Below are 19,905 nucleotides of genomic sequence, written 5' to 3'. Positions count from 1 at the left end.
CACAGGAAGTGCTCGAAAACTAAGTTTCAGGCATTGTTCAAATAAGTAAGCAAGAAAGGGAAGTAATAAACATTTTTGCTTTTGTAAAGCATATAATCGAATGTTAAGCCCCAAAATGAGCAGCCATTATCTTCTTAAGTTTAATGGTGAGATCTTCCAAGCCTGTGCTGATTGACCTTCTCCAGAGTGGCTTCATGTATCTCTGGAATTTCTTTTCTAGTAATAACAGATTACAAACCAGTGATGGCTTCTTACCTGCTGAAGTGTAGATCTGTCTTTTCCTTCTGGGCTTTAGTAATGCTTCCATCCCATTGGCTAATGTTTCCTGTCCACTTTGTCGTCCAGGCCCTAAAGAGCCACAGCAGGTATATTATAACTAATAAACAGAATCATTTTAGACCATTGAAGCTTTATTTTAATCTGTCAATCAAAAACACGTGTTTGCTTGATTTCACACATGATAGCAGATGTTTGGGGAATTTACAACCATATTTTAGTGAAAACCTTGATGGCTTTCACCTCTTTTTTCCTTTTCTGACTTTGCCAGAATCGAACCCTGTCCTTCCAAGTCTGATCTTAGGTCCATTAGTTTTGAGCACTTCAAGCATTGGTAACATTCTTTTCCTTCTCAAACGGCTCTTTCATATCCTGGATATCCGTTCTTTCATGCTGATTTTCTGCTTGATCAGCTGGTTACAGCACTTCTCAGCATCTGCAACCATATTTTGTTTCTGAGAATGTAAAAATGCAGTTAATTTAAATTAAGAATGAAAACCACATTCACACACACAATCATGTAAATACTTGTTGAGGTCAGGGCTGAATCACCCTTTTCTTTGAAAACAGTAATCAATTTTTCATCAAGTTCTTTCATCTTCTCTATGATTTCTCCAGAGCAGTTCATGGCTCCTTTATTTTAGGCTTCATCTTGCTCAGTTTGTAAGCCATGTGGAGTGAAAATTATACCTGAAAATAAAACACAGCAGGATATAGAAAGGAATATAAAATATATAAACAATTTGTTTGTTTGTTTGTTTTTAACAATAGAAAATGAAATAAGTATATTTACCACTTTATTTGTGCTGCAGGAATTTTCTCACATTTCACTGAATGGCATTGAAGGCATTTCTGTCAAGGTTTTAATTTAAACCTAAGTGTAAGTATACACTACTAAGTCTCTAGGAAAGCCTTTCGGCAAATGCACATTCCCTCTAGGATGCCTTTACATACCAGTTGCAGGTGCAGGATTAAGAATATGTCACAAAATGCCTGGGAAACACAAGAGTGTATATTGAAATAATAACAATCTAATTTTGATGGATCTGCATTGATTAACATATTATATCAATATCAGGCAATTAAAGGAACATAACTCATATGTGTGTCATACGTGTCTTTACATAGGACATATATGTACATAAGATGAAGTAAAAATAAAATAAGGGCATACTAGAAATAAAGATTAAAAAAATCAATAATGACACTACACCCAAAAATAAAAATAGCCATTGAGTCCTCTATCCTATTGCTTTCTCCAGTAAAATAGTTGCCTTGTGCTGTTTTGGGTGATCTGCTCCTTTAATAAAAATATTAAAATGCAAAACAGATGAAAATGACCTGATTGTTTCAACTCTTTTGGCACAATGCAGCGCACAGAGTGGTCATCAGTTTATACAGCTGCTCGTGTTGGGGCCAAAGGAAATATCAACTTAATTAAGAGTATGTTTTGTCTGTAAGTTCATCCATTTTGTAAAATTTATAGGTGACTACCCTACAGAAAGCTGAAAAGAGGTCTGCAAGAGGCCCTTTCTGCCTTCTTTTTATTTATTTATTGCCCCTGGAGGAGCTTCCTCTTTTTTGAAGAGCTGAGCCAAAAGAGCCATGGAGGACTGCAACAGGCCCACCACTGTTTTATTCAGTGGATCTTTGTTTTCGTATAGCCATCCTGTATCCCACCTGGGATGTGTTGATATAATCAACATGGGACATTCTTTGGCTGAGAATCTAGCAACAACAAGGAACTCTTCTTTTCTCAAATATAGACGTATAGTTCCAGCATAGTGCACGAGTTCAAAATGGGCCTCTGGACCTTTCTACCATGCTTTTGGGTTTAGAAAATTGCTACTGTAAATCGTCAAGGTTAAGATGAGTGTCATACAGAGCTGTTTGAAGGTGCTAAAATAGCGTGTTATTATCAGTTGACCCCCAGATGTCTTCACAGACCAGCTTAGAAGTAAATTCAGATATATTTCCCATCAAATAAAAGGTGATTCAGAAAGACTGAGTAGATGCTGCTATGCACTTATGCAAATGTTATACATTGTTTCATTTGTGATAGGAAAATATAGGACCTGACCTGTTGTTTCTAATGGTTTTTGCATTTCCCTTTATGATAGAGGTAAAATAAGTAAATGATTTAGGACAAGACCCTTGGCTTATTGAACAGGGCATGGTGTTCCACAGAGAGGACATCAAAACCATTTGCTTCCCTTGAAATCTGAAGCTGGCCTCTCTACAGTGGCTCCCACTAAAATACTGAATGACATTTTTGGTGTTCTCAGTCTTGCTGGCACCTGAAAAGGTGATATGTTAAAGCTCATTGCTGTTCTCAACACAGACCAGTGGTATTATTTACAACACACAATGCATAAATGGCTGTTTTAGAGCTGGTTTCACAATTGGTGTATATTATTAATTAATATGAATCATTTTTTTAATAAATTTGCAAGTCAGAGCTGGATGAAAGAAACACAGCATGACCAACACCTAGAAATCTCATGTGGATGGTTACAAAAATATGGTACCATCCTTAAAATATTTACTTAATTTTTCATTATTTACTTTAGAAAAAAAATTGCATAAGATGAAATGTATTTTTCTGACCCCATTTGCAAACTGTGATTAATTGTTTTGGGTATAAATGGAACAATATTAGATGATGTTTATGCTTAAAAAAACAAAATATTTTATATTAGGTCAATGACTAAATATTGTAAATAATGTGGGTGTCTTTTATTCATTATAAAAAAATTTAGATCTGCATTCATGACATTGTTACAAGTAATTAAAATAGTAAAAAAGTAATTAAATAGTAGACAGATGTCTACAGATGGGAAAACCGAAAACCACATCTATAATAGAAGAAAGGTTTTGGTGTTTTGGTATATATATATATATACATACATACACATACACACACACACACACACATATATATATATTAACACCAAAACCTTTCTTCTATTATAGATGTGGTTTTCCCATCTGTAGACAAAACTCTGAGTTTTCATTAACATAACATATCCATTCACATATAGAAAATAGGAAATACTGTTTATTTAGCATTTTCTATTTAATTACTACCCATTTATAGATCACAACAATGAAAACAGGGACAGAAACAGACCATTTGTTTTTATATTGTTCCACACTATCACATTTTCCCTTGACTCATGTTTATGTATACTGATTTCCCAAAATATACATTTTTATCAGCATATTTTAATAGCGCTTAAATGCATTCTTTGTTTCTTTTATAGAATGTTAAAAATGTTACTTTAATGCTTTATATATATATATTCATAATTCATAAAATGACTCACAACTAATGGATTTTTAAAAATCAAATTAAATTAATTCATTAATTCACACACTATCCTTTTCTACTTCATCAATTCAGTCAGTTAACAGATCTTTCTAAGCCTCTGTCTGTTTCAGCTGGCAAACAATCTAATCCGGCACTTATCAAAGACATGACCAAGAGGCGGCAGAAGTGAGCTACATCAACTCGATTGAGTAAATCATGTCAAAAAGGTTTCTTTCTATATTATGTTTGCCTTCTTTCATATTTAGGGTATAGTTTACATCAATCAAATTCTAAATCTTTCTGAAATATATCATTTGTTGTGAATAGTTAAACGTCCTCAAAGACTGATTTTGTTCTGAACTCATGTCTGGCATTTAATTATAAGCTCTAGTGTTGCAATCACTTTCTAAAATCCCAAGCACAAAAATACTGCCAGAGCTAATACCTAAAGCTTGTAATTTAACTAAAATGTTTTTTTTTTCTGTTACTTCATGACATTATTATTGAGAAGCTCCTTTTGTTTCAATATATTAGTTTTAATTGGCCTGCAGTCAAATTGACAATATTTTATTATCAATATCTACATATCCTCTAAAGGTGTAAAGACACGGCATAATTACATTGTGTCCTCAATAATCAATAAATATATTACCATTCATTTTTGAGTTTTACATCATTAAACCCAATTGCATCCCACACAGTGAACTGATTTAAGTGAGTGCATGAATATGTATTTGTTTCCATTTTAATGAGTCTTCAGATCAAATACATTTCATTGTAATGCCAAAAGCACAATGCCTCTCTGCTCATTAAAGTGGTGACGGACTGAAAAAGGCCAGTGTGTGGCCTGCCTCCCTCATTAGCCTGCTGTTTATGTGGATTGGCTTTTCTTCTGCACGACTCTATTGAATGGATCTATTGTTTCCAGTTGCTAAAGTCCTAAAATCCAATCCCTTCCCCTATTGTTCATTTGTTTCTAGCCTATGGCAGTTATCGAGCCACATTGTAAATTTAATGTAAATCATCTGCACTCATCATCTGGTAATTTATTACAAACCAAAACAATCTATCTATCTATCTATCTATCTATCTATCTATCTATCTATCTATCTATCTATCTATCTATCTATCTATCTATCTATCTATCTATCTATCTATCTATCTATCTATCTATCTATCTATCTATCTATCTATCTATCTATCTATCTATCTATCTATCTATCTATCTATCTAGAGAAGATGGAAGAGAAAAGCAAGGCTGGGGGGCAGAGGCCGGCATTAAAAACTTTTAACATAACATTATTCAGTATGGAAGATATATGGATCAGAAGCAAAAACTCATTGAGATAAATTGGAGCAAATTCAAGCAAAGGCATTACGAATCTGTTGTGGGGCTTATCTGTCATCACCTGTTTCAACATAACAGGTAGAAGTAGGGGACAGGGATATATATATATATACACATTAAGTAGGGGACAGGGATATATATATATATATATATATATACACATTAAGACGATTATATAAATTATTTATATAAATTAGATTATATAAATTAAGCCAGAGGAGCTGAACACGCAGCGCTGGCGGTAGCATACAGTAGATTGTCATGCAGGTGGCGGTAATGCGCGAAATTGGTGCCATCCGCCAAAAAAGGGAAGAATAAGCTCTGGGCGAAAGAGCGCGCTCGTGCCCGGCCGCGAGTACGTGCACGTACAGCTGTACGAACGTGATGTCAGAACGCCGTTGAGCTAAAAAAAAATGTTAGCCTGTGTTGTTAAGTCTGAAAGCTACAGGGGATTTGCCAGACGGAAATAATACCGTTCTATCGCCTAGAAACACATGCACAGCCCACATATTAGCGTAGCGCGTTTTTATACGTTTTTCTCTCCGCTTGAAGCGAGCGTCTTGGGTTTATCCTGGAGAAAGTTCGTTGGTTATTTTGTGGGAGTGATGTCGAATCCTGGGACTCGAAGGAACGGGTCAAGCATCAAAATCCGACTGACAGGTAAAACACCACAAATATCTCTCTTATCGTTTTAACTGTATAATTACTGGGTAAATTGACATTTTCTACTTTTAGTCCGTTACCATCGATGTGTATTTGTCGGTAATGTGTATATGGAAGGCTAAGCGACTCTGCTAGCTTCTGCCGCTGGGGCGAATTGCAGCAGCCTGGCTCTTCATGCTAAACACATGCTAACACGAAAAGCAGTCTTTCATTTCATCAGCATCTATATAAACAGTGCAGTAGTCAGCTTTATTTTGACTCATGTGAACGTTATCAGCCGAAAGCAGCTCTCTCTGTATGGTTTATTTAGGATTAACTTATAAATCAGCTGAGCATTAACGTTAACTGAATGAAGCAAAGGCAGCTGTTTTCTCGGTTCCCCTCATCTGGATGGCTGTGTCTCTGTTGTATAACTTATTAAGATATCAAGACTATCGTGTGTGGCAGACTATTCATTAAAAGCTTTGTGTTGTGCACTTATTAGATTTGATCACTGAAGCAAGTCAAAAAAGGGTTACAATGCCTGGTCTTTATATGCTAATATACTCTTTCACAATCCGCTGTTGGGGTTTTCTTGAGGAGGATATGTTTCCCTACTCTTTGGAAATTACTTCTCGGAAATGTACAGGATATGATTGATGCATACTGATCTCATTGATATGATATCATCAGAGAGATAGTGACAGTGCCCTGAAGGACTGGTCTCTTTAAACCATATCTGCTGTTGACACATCAGTGTTTATGGAATAGCTTCTACTTTGTGAGTCGCTTTGGATAAAAGCGTCTGTTAAATGACTAAATGAATTAGAAAGATCAGTAAATGCTAAATTAGAAGGTTATATGCTTTGGACAGTAATATAGACTCAACAGGGGCAAGTTAAAAGCAATATTTGTAACAACAGGGCCCCTTTAGTTAATGCATTAACTAACATTACCTAACATGGAGTAATACATTTGTTACAGTATTTATTCATCTTTGTTAACGTTTGCCAGTAAAAAAAAAAATACTGTTCAGTGTTCATGTTAGCTCAGGTCCATTAAATCATATTAGCAAGATAGAAGTTTTGATTTATAATAAATTAGTAAATGTTGAAATTAATATTAACTCTGATTAATGAATGCATTGGAAGTATTTTACTTGGTTAGTTGATTTTAACTCTGGTTCATGTTAACCATATTGCAGTGTAACTGCTTTTCCTTTTTTTTTCTGTTTGCAGTTGATGTATATAGTGGATTACATGGGGATTTTGTCATTTTAATGTGAGAAAGTTTGACGTTTAGTCGGATTTAATGGTGTTTTTTAACATCTCCCATGGCCCCATTTTTGTCTGGCAGAATTATTTTGGTGTCAGACTCAACACTGTACTATGAACCGCTTTGATGAAGGCAGTGACGACACCATATAAAGACTTTTTGTTCCCGCACAAATAAGAGAGCTCCGAATGTGCCGGCCTTTATTTTACACAGATGCATTTGTGTCTCACAACATCTCCTCTGTGGCCACTTGAGTTTGTTTGTGGAAGAGATGTCCATAGCAGAGGTGGAGATCTGTAGGGCCACAGACAAACCTAGCGCCTCCAGCTGTGCTGCTTTATCCCCCTGGGCCCATGAAAAGAATTCTAATTGGACAAGGAATGTCTGTCTCATGAAACAATGAGCGATGAATCTCTTCAATGGCTGCTTCACTGTTTAGACTCTCAGGTCATTTAAGTCCAGAGGATTTGGGTTACCGAAGCATGCAAGCTTTTTATCTGTGTGATAGAATCTTAGATCTTTTTCAGTGTTATTCTCAGTGTCTTGTTTGCTGGTATGTTTTGAGATGTTTCACATAATCGCTTTCCAATTAATGAATAACGGCAATTTTTGGCAACCACTGCATCGAATCTTGTTTATGGACAGTAGCTTCCTTAACATAGCAGTGGATGTGGGAATCATAAGGATGGAACGATTCCTCTTAATGATTCTGGTTCCTTAATGATTCTTCTGGATAGTTCATTTGGTCCCCCTCGTGTTGTTCCAACCCTTTATTTCTTTTGTGAAACATAAAAGAGGCTATTTTGAGAAATGTCAATGGTCTCCGATGTTGTTTGGTTCCCAAAGTTCTTAATAATAAGGCATTGCCCCCTGTTCTTAATAATAAATAAAATATCTTAATTTGTCTTTTAATTTGATAATTTCAGCACAACAGATAAATGTTGATGAATAGGCTACATGTAATGCTATGCTTGCAATAGCTGTTTACATAATATTTTTTGAAAGACATTTACTGACATATGTGCAGTCCTTTAAAATGAGCTTATACTATGTTGGAATGCTTAAAAAACATAAACGAACAATAATGTGGTAAAATATTAACTCAAATTCATGTATTTAAATTCACAACAGCACATGCACAACAAGTTAATAACTCCACACAGTTAAGTCTCACGAGCCTTTAGTGCTATGTAACCGTAACTATTATTGGTTCATGAGGTTCAGTACAGTATGGTGCGTGAGTCAAATCATTTCAGTATCAGCAAAAGAACTGGTTCTTGTACCCAATTCCACGTGTTAGCCTAAAAACGTGATCTTTTGACAATAATGTTCAAAAAAATAGTTTGCAGTCAACTTGCACGACCTTTTTAGGCACAGATTCCTGGTAGTCTTGTGTTATGGCTTCATGCTGATAAGTGTTGACAATCATCACCTTCACACTGTAGTGTCGAGGAGGCTTTGATGGCAGTATGCTTTTTGTGACCTTATCAGCAGGGGTTGTAGACAATAAACTAATGTGCCCGAGGAGGACAATAGAGTGACTCAGTCAAGTTCCTCAAAAATCTATTTTTTAAATTCTGTTATGGTCAGTTTTTCTAAATTCCTCCTCAATGAAACAGGTACATTGAGTACATTTTTGAGTAAAGTATTATGTTTGATATTATTTTTATTATTATTATATTTATATATTTTAACCAAATCTGGATTATTTTCCCAAATATATTTGGCTTTGCTGAAGTTGTTGTTTGTGTCTGTTAATGGTGTCATTTGCAGTGCTTTCCCCTGATTCATGCTTCTTCTTTCAGTCTTTCAGTATGTCCTTCTTTTCATGTTTCACACAACAGGAAGTATGATGATGCTTCTGTGATCATATTATTTTTATGATTGAGTGATATTATGGGTTTTATGTGCTCTTTGCACGGTAATAATACAGTTTATTTTGTATTACTGGTGTTCATTAATTGATATTTAGAACCTAATTATTGTGTTTTTCTGTTTTTGACACAATAATTGCTAAACAATTGTTTGACCACAACAATAAAAACAAACCTATTCAGATGTTTTCTTTTCTTTTCTTTTTTTTTACCTAAATGATTTATATTTCTACTTTCTTCATGTTCAACTGAATTGTAGAACCTGATGTCAGATTATTGAGATTAATGACATTTGTGACCTGCTTATATCCTTTCAGTAATTTCATTAGAGGGGTCAAAAGAGGGGCAGAATTCTGTTAATTTCATCACTGAAGCATGCACTTCCTTGCAGTTTTTTTTTAATTTTTTTTTTTTTATTATTTTTTTATAAGCTTGCTCGGAAGTTTTCATGGTTACATAGTAATCAGGAGAAAATGCAAGTTTCTTATTTTTCTCATTGTTGTTTCCTCATTACTTGGAAAGGTCTTTACTGATAGTGCCCTGAGAAAGTACTTGACTTTACATGTTTTCAGCGGTTCTTCACCCTGAAGGTATTTTTTTGTGGATTAGTTGGGCTGTATGGTTTTTATTGTTGTTAATGAATAGGGGAGTCTGGATGCAACCGTATAAGAATGTAAAACATTACAGAGTCCTTGATATGTATTGTGCTTCTATTATAAGTTCTTCTTTCACTGTTGCTGTTACAGAAATGCTCACACACGGGGATAATAAACTTTAAGGCCATTCAGGCTTCGAAACATTTGCTTGTTACTGAAAAAGAGCTGTGTTTAACCTCTGGTGTTAGTGGGACTCTGTTGTATACCTCAGAAACCTGTAAAGCTACTAGTTGATTTGGCGAAGCTGATTCTTAAAGCCTCTGTAGACTAAATGATGTGTTGATGCTTCCACAATTAGCATTTCTTTAACTAAACTCCAGGTGTGCTATTCAATCCAATCAAAATAAATAGGGTTGAATAAATTGCTCATTATTAAATGCTATGCCTGTTTTAAACAGATTATACAATGCATGCAATGCATGTCATTGTGCTTGATGTTTTCTGGCAAAGATATAGATTGCATTTTCTGATATTATTGTACAGCCCAGGATGTCCAGTTAAACTCTGTTATCATGTTTGGGTATATTTGCTTTGTTCTCAGAATATTTGTGGTATAACAATTTCATTTTTCATGCTAGATTGATGCTCACTGTTTTTGTATTCTAACTTGATGCGTCATAAATAGCATTGCACCAATTAGGAAATTTGAGGCATACTCAAATACTTGTTTAACCACTTATGGCTAAATAATGCAAATCTGTTAATAATTAAACATTTGCAAGAACAATGTGTATTTTCAGAAATGCACTGCAAAGCAAATGTGCATTAAATAGTGGGTGCCGAACAGTGCGTGGCTTTTTTTTCTTGCCATAACAAAATACACACTTACAACACATTTTTTCATGTGGTTCAAAATCTGATACCCATCTGAACACTCTGGTGATTTCACAATTTTTCATCAATTATAAAAACGTTCTTTTTTATGTAACTGTAACAGCTTTGTTTTTTTTTTAATCTATAGCTCCAGAACCACTTTGTTTGTACAAGAATGAAGCAATAATGACATGCTAGACACGCTTTTTACAGTAAAGTAAAAAAGAGCATAATTATAAACAGAAACACCATAAGTACTCTCACTGACTCTTGTTGTCTAAGTTTGTGTGCACGAACGATGTAAATAACGTGAGTGAGAATAAATAGTTTTATTTTTTGACTATGCAAAATCACTCAATTGCAGCATAGTAACTGGTATGAGTGAGTATCTTCAGTGTGAATTGCGAAGTCTTTTTTCCGTTTATAATGGTAATTGTCTAATCGGATTATTGTGATGTTTTGTCAATTCCTGAACATATTTCTAACAAGGACCTGTTGTTTTAACAATGCCTCTTGGTGATCACTCATGCAAACACAGTCTTAAGTGACCGAAAACAGGTGGCACAAAAACGAGATCTGTGCATTAAGACCTGCAGTGCAAATGTAGTCATGTTTGCCTGTTATGTTGACTTGATGTGCTGACTTTAGAGTAGATGCTGTGAATGATTTATTGAACATCCCATGTCCTCTCCATAATCATTTGCCCAGTAGCATATTTTTTTTTGTAATGTGCAGCAGCCTAGTTCAAGCCTGGATTATGCTTTATGTACAAAGCTGTTGTATGGCATGCAAGCTACTGGACTTGCATCAGGTGAAAGCAGCAGCATGAAAAGTGGCTTACTGCCTGTGACTGTGAGCCTGTGCTAGAAGCAGAGGGCTGCACACTGGGGAATCCTGCTTCTTCATTAAGGAGCACTAGCAGCGCTCTGCTGTTATTGTTTCTTTGTCACGTGCAGCCTGATTGTCAGTTTCCTCTTCTTTCCTTCTTTCCTCTTCTGTTTCTGTTTCCTCTTCCTCTCTTCTTTCTCTATTCTCTATATCTTTTTTTTTTTCATCCATCCTTTTGCGCGTGATCATTTAATGTTCATGGTTGTGTAGGTATCTAGAGCATGTGGCCTCTCAGACGTTCCTGTGTGTGATATTGATGTGAAGTCCAGCTGTGGGTTTGTTGGAGGATATACTGTTTGTTCGGGCTGTCTGCAGCACTGTAAACTGACACTATTGATCAGTGCCAGGCCGTCACCCGTCCTGTGTAAATAAATGCCTCGAATGAAAGCACAGGGAGCGAAAGCAACAGATAGTTGTTATACACGTGCTTGAGTTTGTGTGTTTGTTTGCCTTTAGAGCTTAGATGCTAGTATTCCTCTCCCGACACCAGATGCTAAACATTCTTATAAATTCTATACACAAAATCTTGCTGACCCCCCTTTTTTGTTTTACGGGTATAGTGTAGGGGTGTAACGATACGCGTATTCGTATTGAACCGTTCGGTACGAGGCTTTCGGTTCGGTACGCGGTACGCATTATGTACCGAACGGTTCGTTGGACTAATTAATTATATTTGGAAAATAAATAAAAAATTGTGAAATATAATGATATGCGTTCAACAAGGTAGCCCAATAACCCAAACGACATAACAGGCAACGCCCCTGACACCCCCGAAGAAGAAAAAAAAACACCAGCCTATGTTTATGTTAGGCTACTCAAGTTAGGCGCTCGCTCACTCAGTACGCGCTGAAGGCTCGTTGCAAAATTGCCAATGCGTTTAACAGACCAGAAATAGAAGATCCTCCGATAACCAACAGGTCTGGTGTTTGGGTGCACTTTACCAAACGATCGGGGCATCCAAACAAGCACGGAAATCAAAATGGACTAGTACTGTACTGTGTCGGAATTTCCTGAGCAGTACGATAGGCTACAATTAACAGGCCTGCACGTTATTAGATAGAAGAACTGTTATAAATAGAACGTATGCACGGGCAGTTTTGAAAACTCAACCTACTTTGCTCTTGCCATAGTGCAGCGCCAATCGCGTTGTATCTGAAGGGCAACGCTGAGCCCAGAGTCCAGTGCCGCGCATACTGCGTCCTGTGTGAAAGACCCTTTAGCCATTTTGCAACGAGTCTTCAGCGCGTACTGAGTGAGCGAGCGCCTCTGTAGTGGAAAACGCAGGTTTTAAGAACATGCTTAATGTAATTGAGCCCCGTTACAATATTCCTTCACGAGCCCATTTCAGCCAGACCATAATTCCTGCTTTGTTTCAAAAACATAATCCCTATTGAGAACCAATTGAGTAAAAACACACTCAATATAAAGAGTTATAGCGTTCCATATAAAAAGTTACATCTTTGTATTTGTTCATAACTACTACAACAATATAACATTTAAAAAATTTTTTATAAGGAGCTGTTTTTGTTTTATACAGTATGCTGCTAAGAAAACACCATAAAAGATGGGTAAAGAATAGCTCCATCATTGTTCAATGTAAAAAAAAACATACGTTGTTAGTTTTAATAAATATATATTTTTTTTTAAATCAAGGAAATGTATCTGCCAATTTTTTTTTTTTGCTGTATCTAAAACGTACCGAACCGTACCGAACCGAACCGAGACACCAGTGAATCGTATCGAACCGAACCGTGAATTTTGTGAACCGTTACACCCCTAGTATAGTGTAACCTTTCTATTTATTGCATTTTATATTTTAAAACTAAATTACATTTATCATACTCTTAAATGCATCTTTGTAATGTTATATTATGCAAGTTTAAGCCATGTTGCTGTGTTAAAGGTCTGTTTTATGGACTGTCCTCACCACGTATGACTCAGACCGCTATAGCATTTGCATTGTTCCTATTTTGAACCACTTTTTTGAACTCAAGGTTTTTGTTAAATTGTTATGATGTTTATGCACCTGAAGTCACACCATTTAACCTTGTGTGTTATGATAGACTCAGACCTTATGGAAGAGACTACATCTTGCACTGAAGTCATAGATGAGAATGATTAGTATGAGACTTTGTATTCTGGTCACTCAGTGTCAATGGCAACCAAATCGTTTGACCGCTGTTATATGATTTTTATTGCTGGGTTAATTGTTAACTGAAGCAGTGACTTCAGTATTTCAGAATGTAGGACATGTAGTTTATATGTGGCTCACAACTTACAAGACCTTCAAGTGGGAGATCAAGCTAGTGAACTAGTCAGTGCAAAACCACATGTTCATAATGACTAGTCAGTGGGTTGTTTAGGGTATTATCCATGAGAAGATGTTTATTCGATACCTTTAATTCTAATTTCATCCCATTTTAACCCCTACCCCCAAAGGAATGAATTACATTGAAATAGAAAATAATTATATTAAAATTGCAATATTTTTTTTATCAAATAAATGCAGCATGTTTTTAACTTTATAAAACATTTAAAAAATCTTACAAACCACCATTTTTTTAATAGTGTTTTTATTTTATTTTTGCAGCCTACAGTAGCAGAATGAAGTTCTGTGACTGGTTCAAACACCTAAGTTTACAGATTATTTTATTTACTTCTGTTTTGTATCCTAACAAATTCACCTTATCCCTACAAATATTTGGAAAATGCAGATTCGTGCAGCCTGTTGCCCTGATAAAAATGTGTGACGTGGTAGGCCTTTGTGTCCGTGTGTGTGGGACTGTATTGTGGTCAGCTGCAGACAGTGCTATGTTGTACTGTGCCATAAGTCTGTGGGGCCTCTAGAGAGGATGAAGAGCTCATATGGTGATTTTAGCCTCCGTCAGCAGCCTGGCCGGCTCCCACGCGCCTTGTCTGGATTTAGGTTACTGTACAGCACCCCGGCGTCACACAGCCACCTCCCCCAGGTCACTGCTGGACACACATACTGCTGCAGGATGCATTCTTTTAGCTATTGGAAACAAGAATCGCTAAACGCAGGGATTTTTTTTTTCAGCCCATCAGACTTTAAGATGTTACTTTTCAGTATAATGTTTCTCACTCTCTGGCATTGCACGTTGTTGGCCATGTAAGCATCGCTCATATCTGTACAGTGATGACAATTGACCGTTGGCCATTCTCTAAACTGACCGACATAACCTGTTTCATTTCAAGCTTGTTTTTGGCTAATTCCTGCCAGTGTTCTCTGTGTTTTTTGACTGAATTGAGTGCACCCTGTAAACCAATTAGCTTTCTCAAACGCAAAACAAGACCCAGAAGTTTGCTTGATAGCACAATAATCATCATAGCGTGTTGTATCTGAGTACTTCTGATGTAGTCAGACAAGCTGTCAAGTGTGCAAACAGGCGGACATCTGTTGGCATAGTCGCCATAAGGTTGCAGTCTCTTCGGTGTCAGATCAGAGTTGTGATTAATGCGCTACACTTCAGATTCAGGATGTCCTCCTCTTCCAGTCACTGCCGACTGAATGCATTTCTCTCATTCCTATGTATTGTGCTTTTAATCACTGATTCCCTCAAGGTATGGCTCCGGTTTCCCTTCCTTTTCACGCCTGGTGACTCAGTGACGGGGAAGCCTGCCTGTCCCCATCATTGGGCTTCTTCCTAGGGGAGCTTGGCGGATCCACCGTGGAAGTCGGAGTGGCTGACCTGCTTTATCTTTGCCCCGAAGAAATGTCTTGTCTGTTCATGCACATGAGGAGGTTTAGCATTCCAGTTTACCCTCTTGGCTGACAACTAATTTGTTCAAGGGTGGGTGGGGATCTATTTTTTTAAAGGCCTCTGACATTCTGGTCAACCATTACAAAATGGCTTCCCACAGTTTAATGTTCAGCGCAGAGCTAGGTTTTGGCCGTGGAAAGTGAAAGAAAGAGAAACAAAGAGCCCGGAAGGAGGGTGGAAGATATCTCCGGAAAAGCTCATGGATAATTCATTCGTGCTGGGGTCCCGAAGTCTTGTGTTTCAGCACTGCGAATGGCAGGGCTTTACATGAGTGTGTGCAGTACGGTCTTTCTCATATCCCTCCAGTCTTCACGCTGCTGTAACTCAAACCGAAGCTGTGAATGGGAGGAGTGCTGTGTGTCATCGCTGAATCTGGCAGGAAATGAGTCGAGTAGGCCACATTCTTCATCCCCTAATCAGTCTAGTTCATCACTCAATTAGAGTGATGGCTTGCTTATGCGAAGCCTGAATGGTCTGTACTGTACTAATTAAATGTAATAAAATCAAAATAGCAATAAACAAATTGCAAGAGCTGCAAATGATTTAAATGAATGCGTCCACTTTGCATTACAAAGTGATGCCTAACATTGTGTTCATTTATAGATGTGCAACTCATAATAATGTTTTTAACAATTACATATACTGGAGTTGGCCTATATTTATGGTGTTAACATTGTTTCACTCATTAATTCTGAGAGAAACAATAATGCCACTCTGTTGCCTGACTACCAGTTTCAGTTTTTTTGATCAGACAGCCAAGTTAAACAGCTATGCAACATTCAATAAAAAAAAAGAGAAAAAAGTCTGAGACATTTTGGTCTGTGAAGGATTTTTGATATTATACCTGTAGTCACCTTCTATTTATTTGATTTTTCACACCGAAAAAAAATCAGATATAAAAAAAAAAGGAGTCCCAAAAACTCCTTATAAATCATATAAATCGCCCATGAGTGAACGTCATGAATGTCCTGATTCAGTTCATCTCGTATTCCGTAAGTGTTCCTGTAGCTCAACTGGTAGAGCACTGCGCTAGCAAGCAAGCAAGCGCAAGGTTGGTGGTTCGATTCCCCGGGAACACATGAAAGGTAAAAATTTATAGCCTGAATGCAAGTCGCTTTGGATAAAATCGTCTGCTAAATGCATAAATTTAATTTAATTTAAGTAGTATGCCTATAGTACATTGTTGGTGTAAAAAAAACTAGCTTCTTTTATCCTCCATGTTAATCAGTAATTTTCAGAGATGTATAAAGTACTAGAGACCAATACTTGAGTAAAAGTACAAGTGCTCTATCAAAAAAGTGACTTGAGTAGAAGTAGAAGTGCTCTTTAAGCACCACACTTAAGTAGAAGTACTAAAGTATTCAACATTTTTTGTACTTAAGTATTGCAAGTAGTCTATTTTAAAATTTACTACTCAAGTACTGAAAGTAAAAGTAGAAGTATTGTGTTATGTAGCTATTAAAGAAAGTAGTCAAAAGTTTGAACATATTGTTTTTACTATTTCAAATGATTAACCTAAAGGACAATCACAATTCCTTTGACTGTAACTTATTTTAAACAAAAAACGGTTACTAGGGTTAGTTAGCCCAATTTGCAAATGATGTCATTAATAACTTACCCTCATGTTGTTTCAAACCGGTAAGACATCAGAGGGTCATTTAGAATTTTTTGAAGCATTGAAAATAAATTTTGGTCCAAAAAATAGCAAAAACTACGACTTTATTCAGCATTGTCTTCTCTTCCGTGTCTGTTGTAAGACAGTTAAAAACAAAGCAGTTTGTGATATCTGGTTCGCGAACGAATCATTCGATGTAACCGGATCTTTTTGAAACGGTCCACCAAATCGAATTGAATCGTTTTAAACAGTTCGCGTCTCCAATACGCATTAATCCACAGATGAATTAAGCTGTTAACTTGTTTAATGTGTCTGACACTCCCTCTGAGTTAAAACAAACCAATATCCCGGAGTAATTCATTGACTCAAACAGTACACTGACTGAACTGCTGTGATAGAGAACTGAAGATGAACACCGAGCCGAGCCAGATAATGACTCGTTCACGAGTCAAGAACCGTTTCTGTCAGACGCTTCTGATTCGTGAAGCGGGGAGCTGATGATACTGCGCATGTGTGATTTAGCGTGAAGCAAACCGACACACAGAGCGTCTGGAACGAACTGATTCTTTTGGTGATTGATTCTGAACTGATTCTGTGTTAATGTTATGAGCCCAGGTGCAGTAAACGCCAATGACGCCATTGCATCGAGCGCAAAAGAATCGGTGAACTGTTTTCTTCAACTGGTTTATTGAATCGGACTGTCAGAAAGAACTAACGTTACTGGTCATCCGAGAACCGATGCAACCGGTTCTTGACTCGTGAACGAGTCATTATCTGGCTCGGCTCGGTGTTCATTTCTCTCTTCAAAGCAGTTCAGTCAGCACGCGCAGTCTTCTTAATCGCTTGTTTCGCTCAATGATGTGCCAGCTTCATCAAATCTGCCATCTACAGTTCTGGCAGTGGTTTGTAATGGAATGATTCGTAACATTATTAAAATTGTAACGAGTAACGATGCAGCACATAAAAAAAATATCGGAGTAAAAGTATTAAACTCAGCGAAAATATGTACCGAAGTAAAAGTGGAAGTAGGAGAAAAAAATAATACTCTAGTAAAGTACAGATACCGCCTTTTAGTACTTAAGTACAGTAGTGAAGTAGTTCTACTTCGTTACTATACATCTCTGGTAATTTTACACATGGTAAAAATGAGCATTTAATTTATTTGGAAAATACTTGCAAATACGGCAGCTATATATAAAAGAAACATACAGTAGCACAGCCTAATAATAATTTGTCTATATTAAAAGAATTGCTTTAAACAGACCTGTGTGTTTTTTTATCACGACTGCAGTTTCCACTTCCGGCTTGCGCTGTTCTGTAGTTTATTAAAAGCTTATTAATTCTGGATGTGTCGCATGTCCATATTGCACCAAATTGTAACACTTCACTCTCTTGGGTCCGCAGCAACACACCCACCACGCGTGAAGTCGATTGGATGAAAGGTTCTCGACATAATAAAAATGCAAACAGACAGACCGACATGCAGAGATGTTCAGCCTCTCCATCCGAAGCTTCGAATATTCTGTGTTGATTACACTCAAACATGGCATTCAGACCAGCCCTATAATCAAGTATTATTTAATGATAGACCTTTAGTCATTAGAATTAAAGCTTGAAAACCATGTTTGAAGGCAAATTAGTCATTTTAATTGAACATTTTAACTGGACTGATGGTGGTGCTTTTTTGGTCATTCTGTTTTTCTGAAGAAAAAAAAAGGGGAAAAATTTAACAAAAAACTGATAAGATAATACGAATGATACAAATTTACTAATAAGAACAATATAAAATGCACTAAGGATTAATGAGCTACTGGATTCATAAATATTAATCAGGTTGTGTGCATTCGCTCGAACAGATTTGCTGAAATCAGTACAAGGATGATTATATGTGAGCGCCAGCCAATTTCGATTGCCGTTTGCACATTATATGCAACAATTATAGATAATCAACTGTCAACTATAATCAACTATCATCCATGCGTATTAATTTTAATAATTTTAATAATAATTCATCTGATTTTACATGTGGCCTGACAAAATCATGTCATCTCCAGAACTGCTCTGACAGTGCATTTGCTTAATTTTCAATAATTAAAAGATAAAGTAATTTTTAATGTGCATATCAGAAAATGCTTTATTTAAAACCCCAACTCAATGGCACTTAAATGCACTTAATTCATCTCTCAACTTTGTCAAATTTATGTTTTTGATGTATGCATTGCATTCTATGCATTTAAAAAATACTTGTATTTTTTTGTCTAAAAAAGGAAACTTAGTTGTTCATTTTAAGAGACCCAGAAGTCTTATTTTCTCTTGCATAATTAATATTGCATTTTAATTAAGCCAAAAAAATGTTTTATCCGATTACTCGATTAATCAATGGAATTTTTGGTAGAATACTCGATTACTAAAATATTCGATAGCTACTTTACTTCAACTCCATAGTGTCATGCTTCAATAATCTTTGTCATTTGTTTTATTTACAGTCTAGTATGAGTTTTTATTTTTGTTCAGAGACTGAGCATAACCTTCATTTATCCAAAACATTTTCAGAGAAAATGCTCAAAATTTGTCATCAGACTCGAATGTGTCAATAGCAAGTGAGCTTCAGCACAGAAATCCTCATGAATTGGGCAGAGATAACATTTTACTGTGCCCCTGCCTTACATCCTCCACCACTGCTCATTGGATGCTCTGCTCTTATTGAAGAAGTACAGAGATAAATAACCATTGGCTCATATTCTGGTGAGTTACACCATAGTGTGTCAGCTTTACTGTGCCCAACCTCCCCCCCCCCTCCCCCCAACTTCATATATCAGCAAACTACTTGCCTTGCAAACAGCTGCAGAACCTGTCAGAGACTCATTCCCATCTACTGAGTAATGTTCCTTTTGGTTATAAACGTGTTCTTTCGCTGATTAACTATCTTAACAGTCTTGTGAACTAGCTCTCCGCCATTATGTCAAGTGAAGAAGTTCTTTTTATTAAAGTCGGGGAATAAGTGGGTGGGAAACTAAGAATAGAGCCTCGTCTATCTCCCTTGCACCCAACCTCATCAGTCACTACACAAGCTTTCCTAATGCAAGGTATTGAAGACACTCTGACATGCTGACTAGCATATATGATACTGTCTAGTTTTGCTTCAGGATTTTGGCAGTTGGAATTGGCAACTCAGTACCAGATTTGTTTATCATACATAATTGAGTTTTGATAGTTTCATACTCCTGCTAGGCAATAATTCATTTCAAAAACTTGTTGGTCAGCTCAAACCACATTCTTATTTGTCTTATTGTAATCTGATTATTTTTCCTATGTAGTTTTGTTTATGGTTTTTGAGGATGCATGACACAGCCTGCCCCTGTCTATTATGTAGGTTATAGCTAGTTTATTTCTACCATCTTACAGATTTGTGTCAAATTTTGAAGC

General features: G+C 36.5%; 1 protein-coding gene across 5 annotated transcripts in view; it reads left to right on the top strand.

Moving 5' to 3' along the window:
* Window positions 1-5,285: 5,285 nt before the first annotated feature.
* LOC127952035 (E3 ubiquitin-protein ligase SMURF1-like) overlaps window positions 5,286-19,905 on the top strand; it is a 33,510-nt gene continuing 18,890 nt past the window's right edge. For 3 of the 5 annotated variants that reach the window (XM_052550312.1, XM_052550294.1, XM_052550286.1), the window contains exon 1: window positions 5,286-5,594. In XM_052550312.1, coding sequence (XP_052406272.1) covers window positions 5,429-5,594 — 166 coding nt within the window. In that variant the 5' untranslated portion in view covers window positions 5,286-5,428. The remainder of the gene's footprint in view (window positions 5,595-19,905) is intronic. The other 2 variants (XM_052550320.1, XM_052550304.1) reach the window with 1 other exon arrangement.

Source organism: Carassius gibelio, chromosome A3 (genome assembly GCF_023724105.1).
Source record: "Carassius gibelio isolate Cgi1373 ecotype wild population from Czech Republic chromosome A3, carGib1.2-hapl.c, whole genome shotgun sequence".
Lineage (NCBI taxonomy): Eukaryota > Metazoa > Chordata > Actinopteri > Cypriniformes > Cyprinidae > Carassius > Carassius gibelio.
Note: the sequence above shows the minus strand (reverse complement) of the source record. Positions and strands in the feature narration are given on the sequence as shown.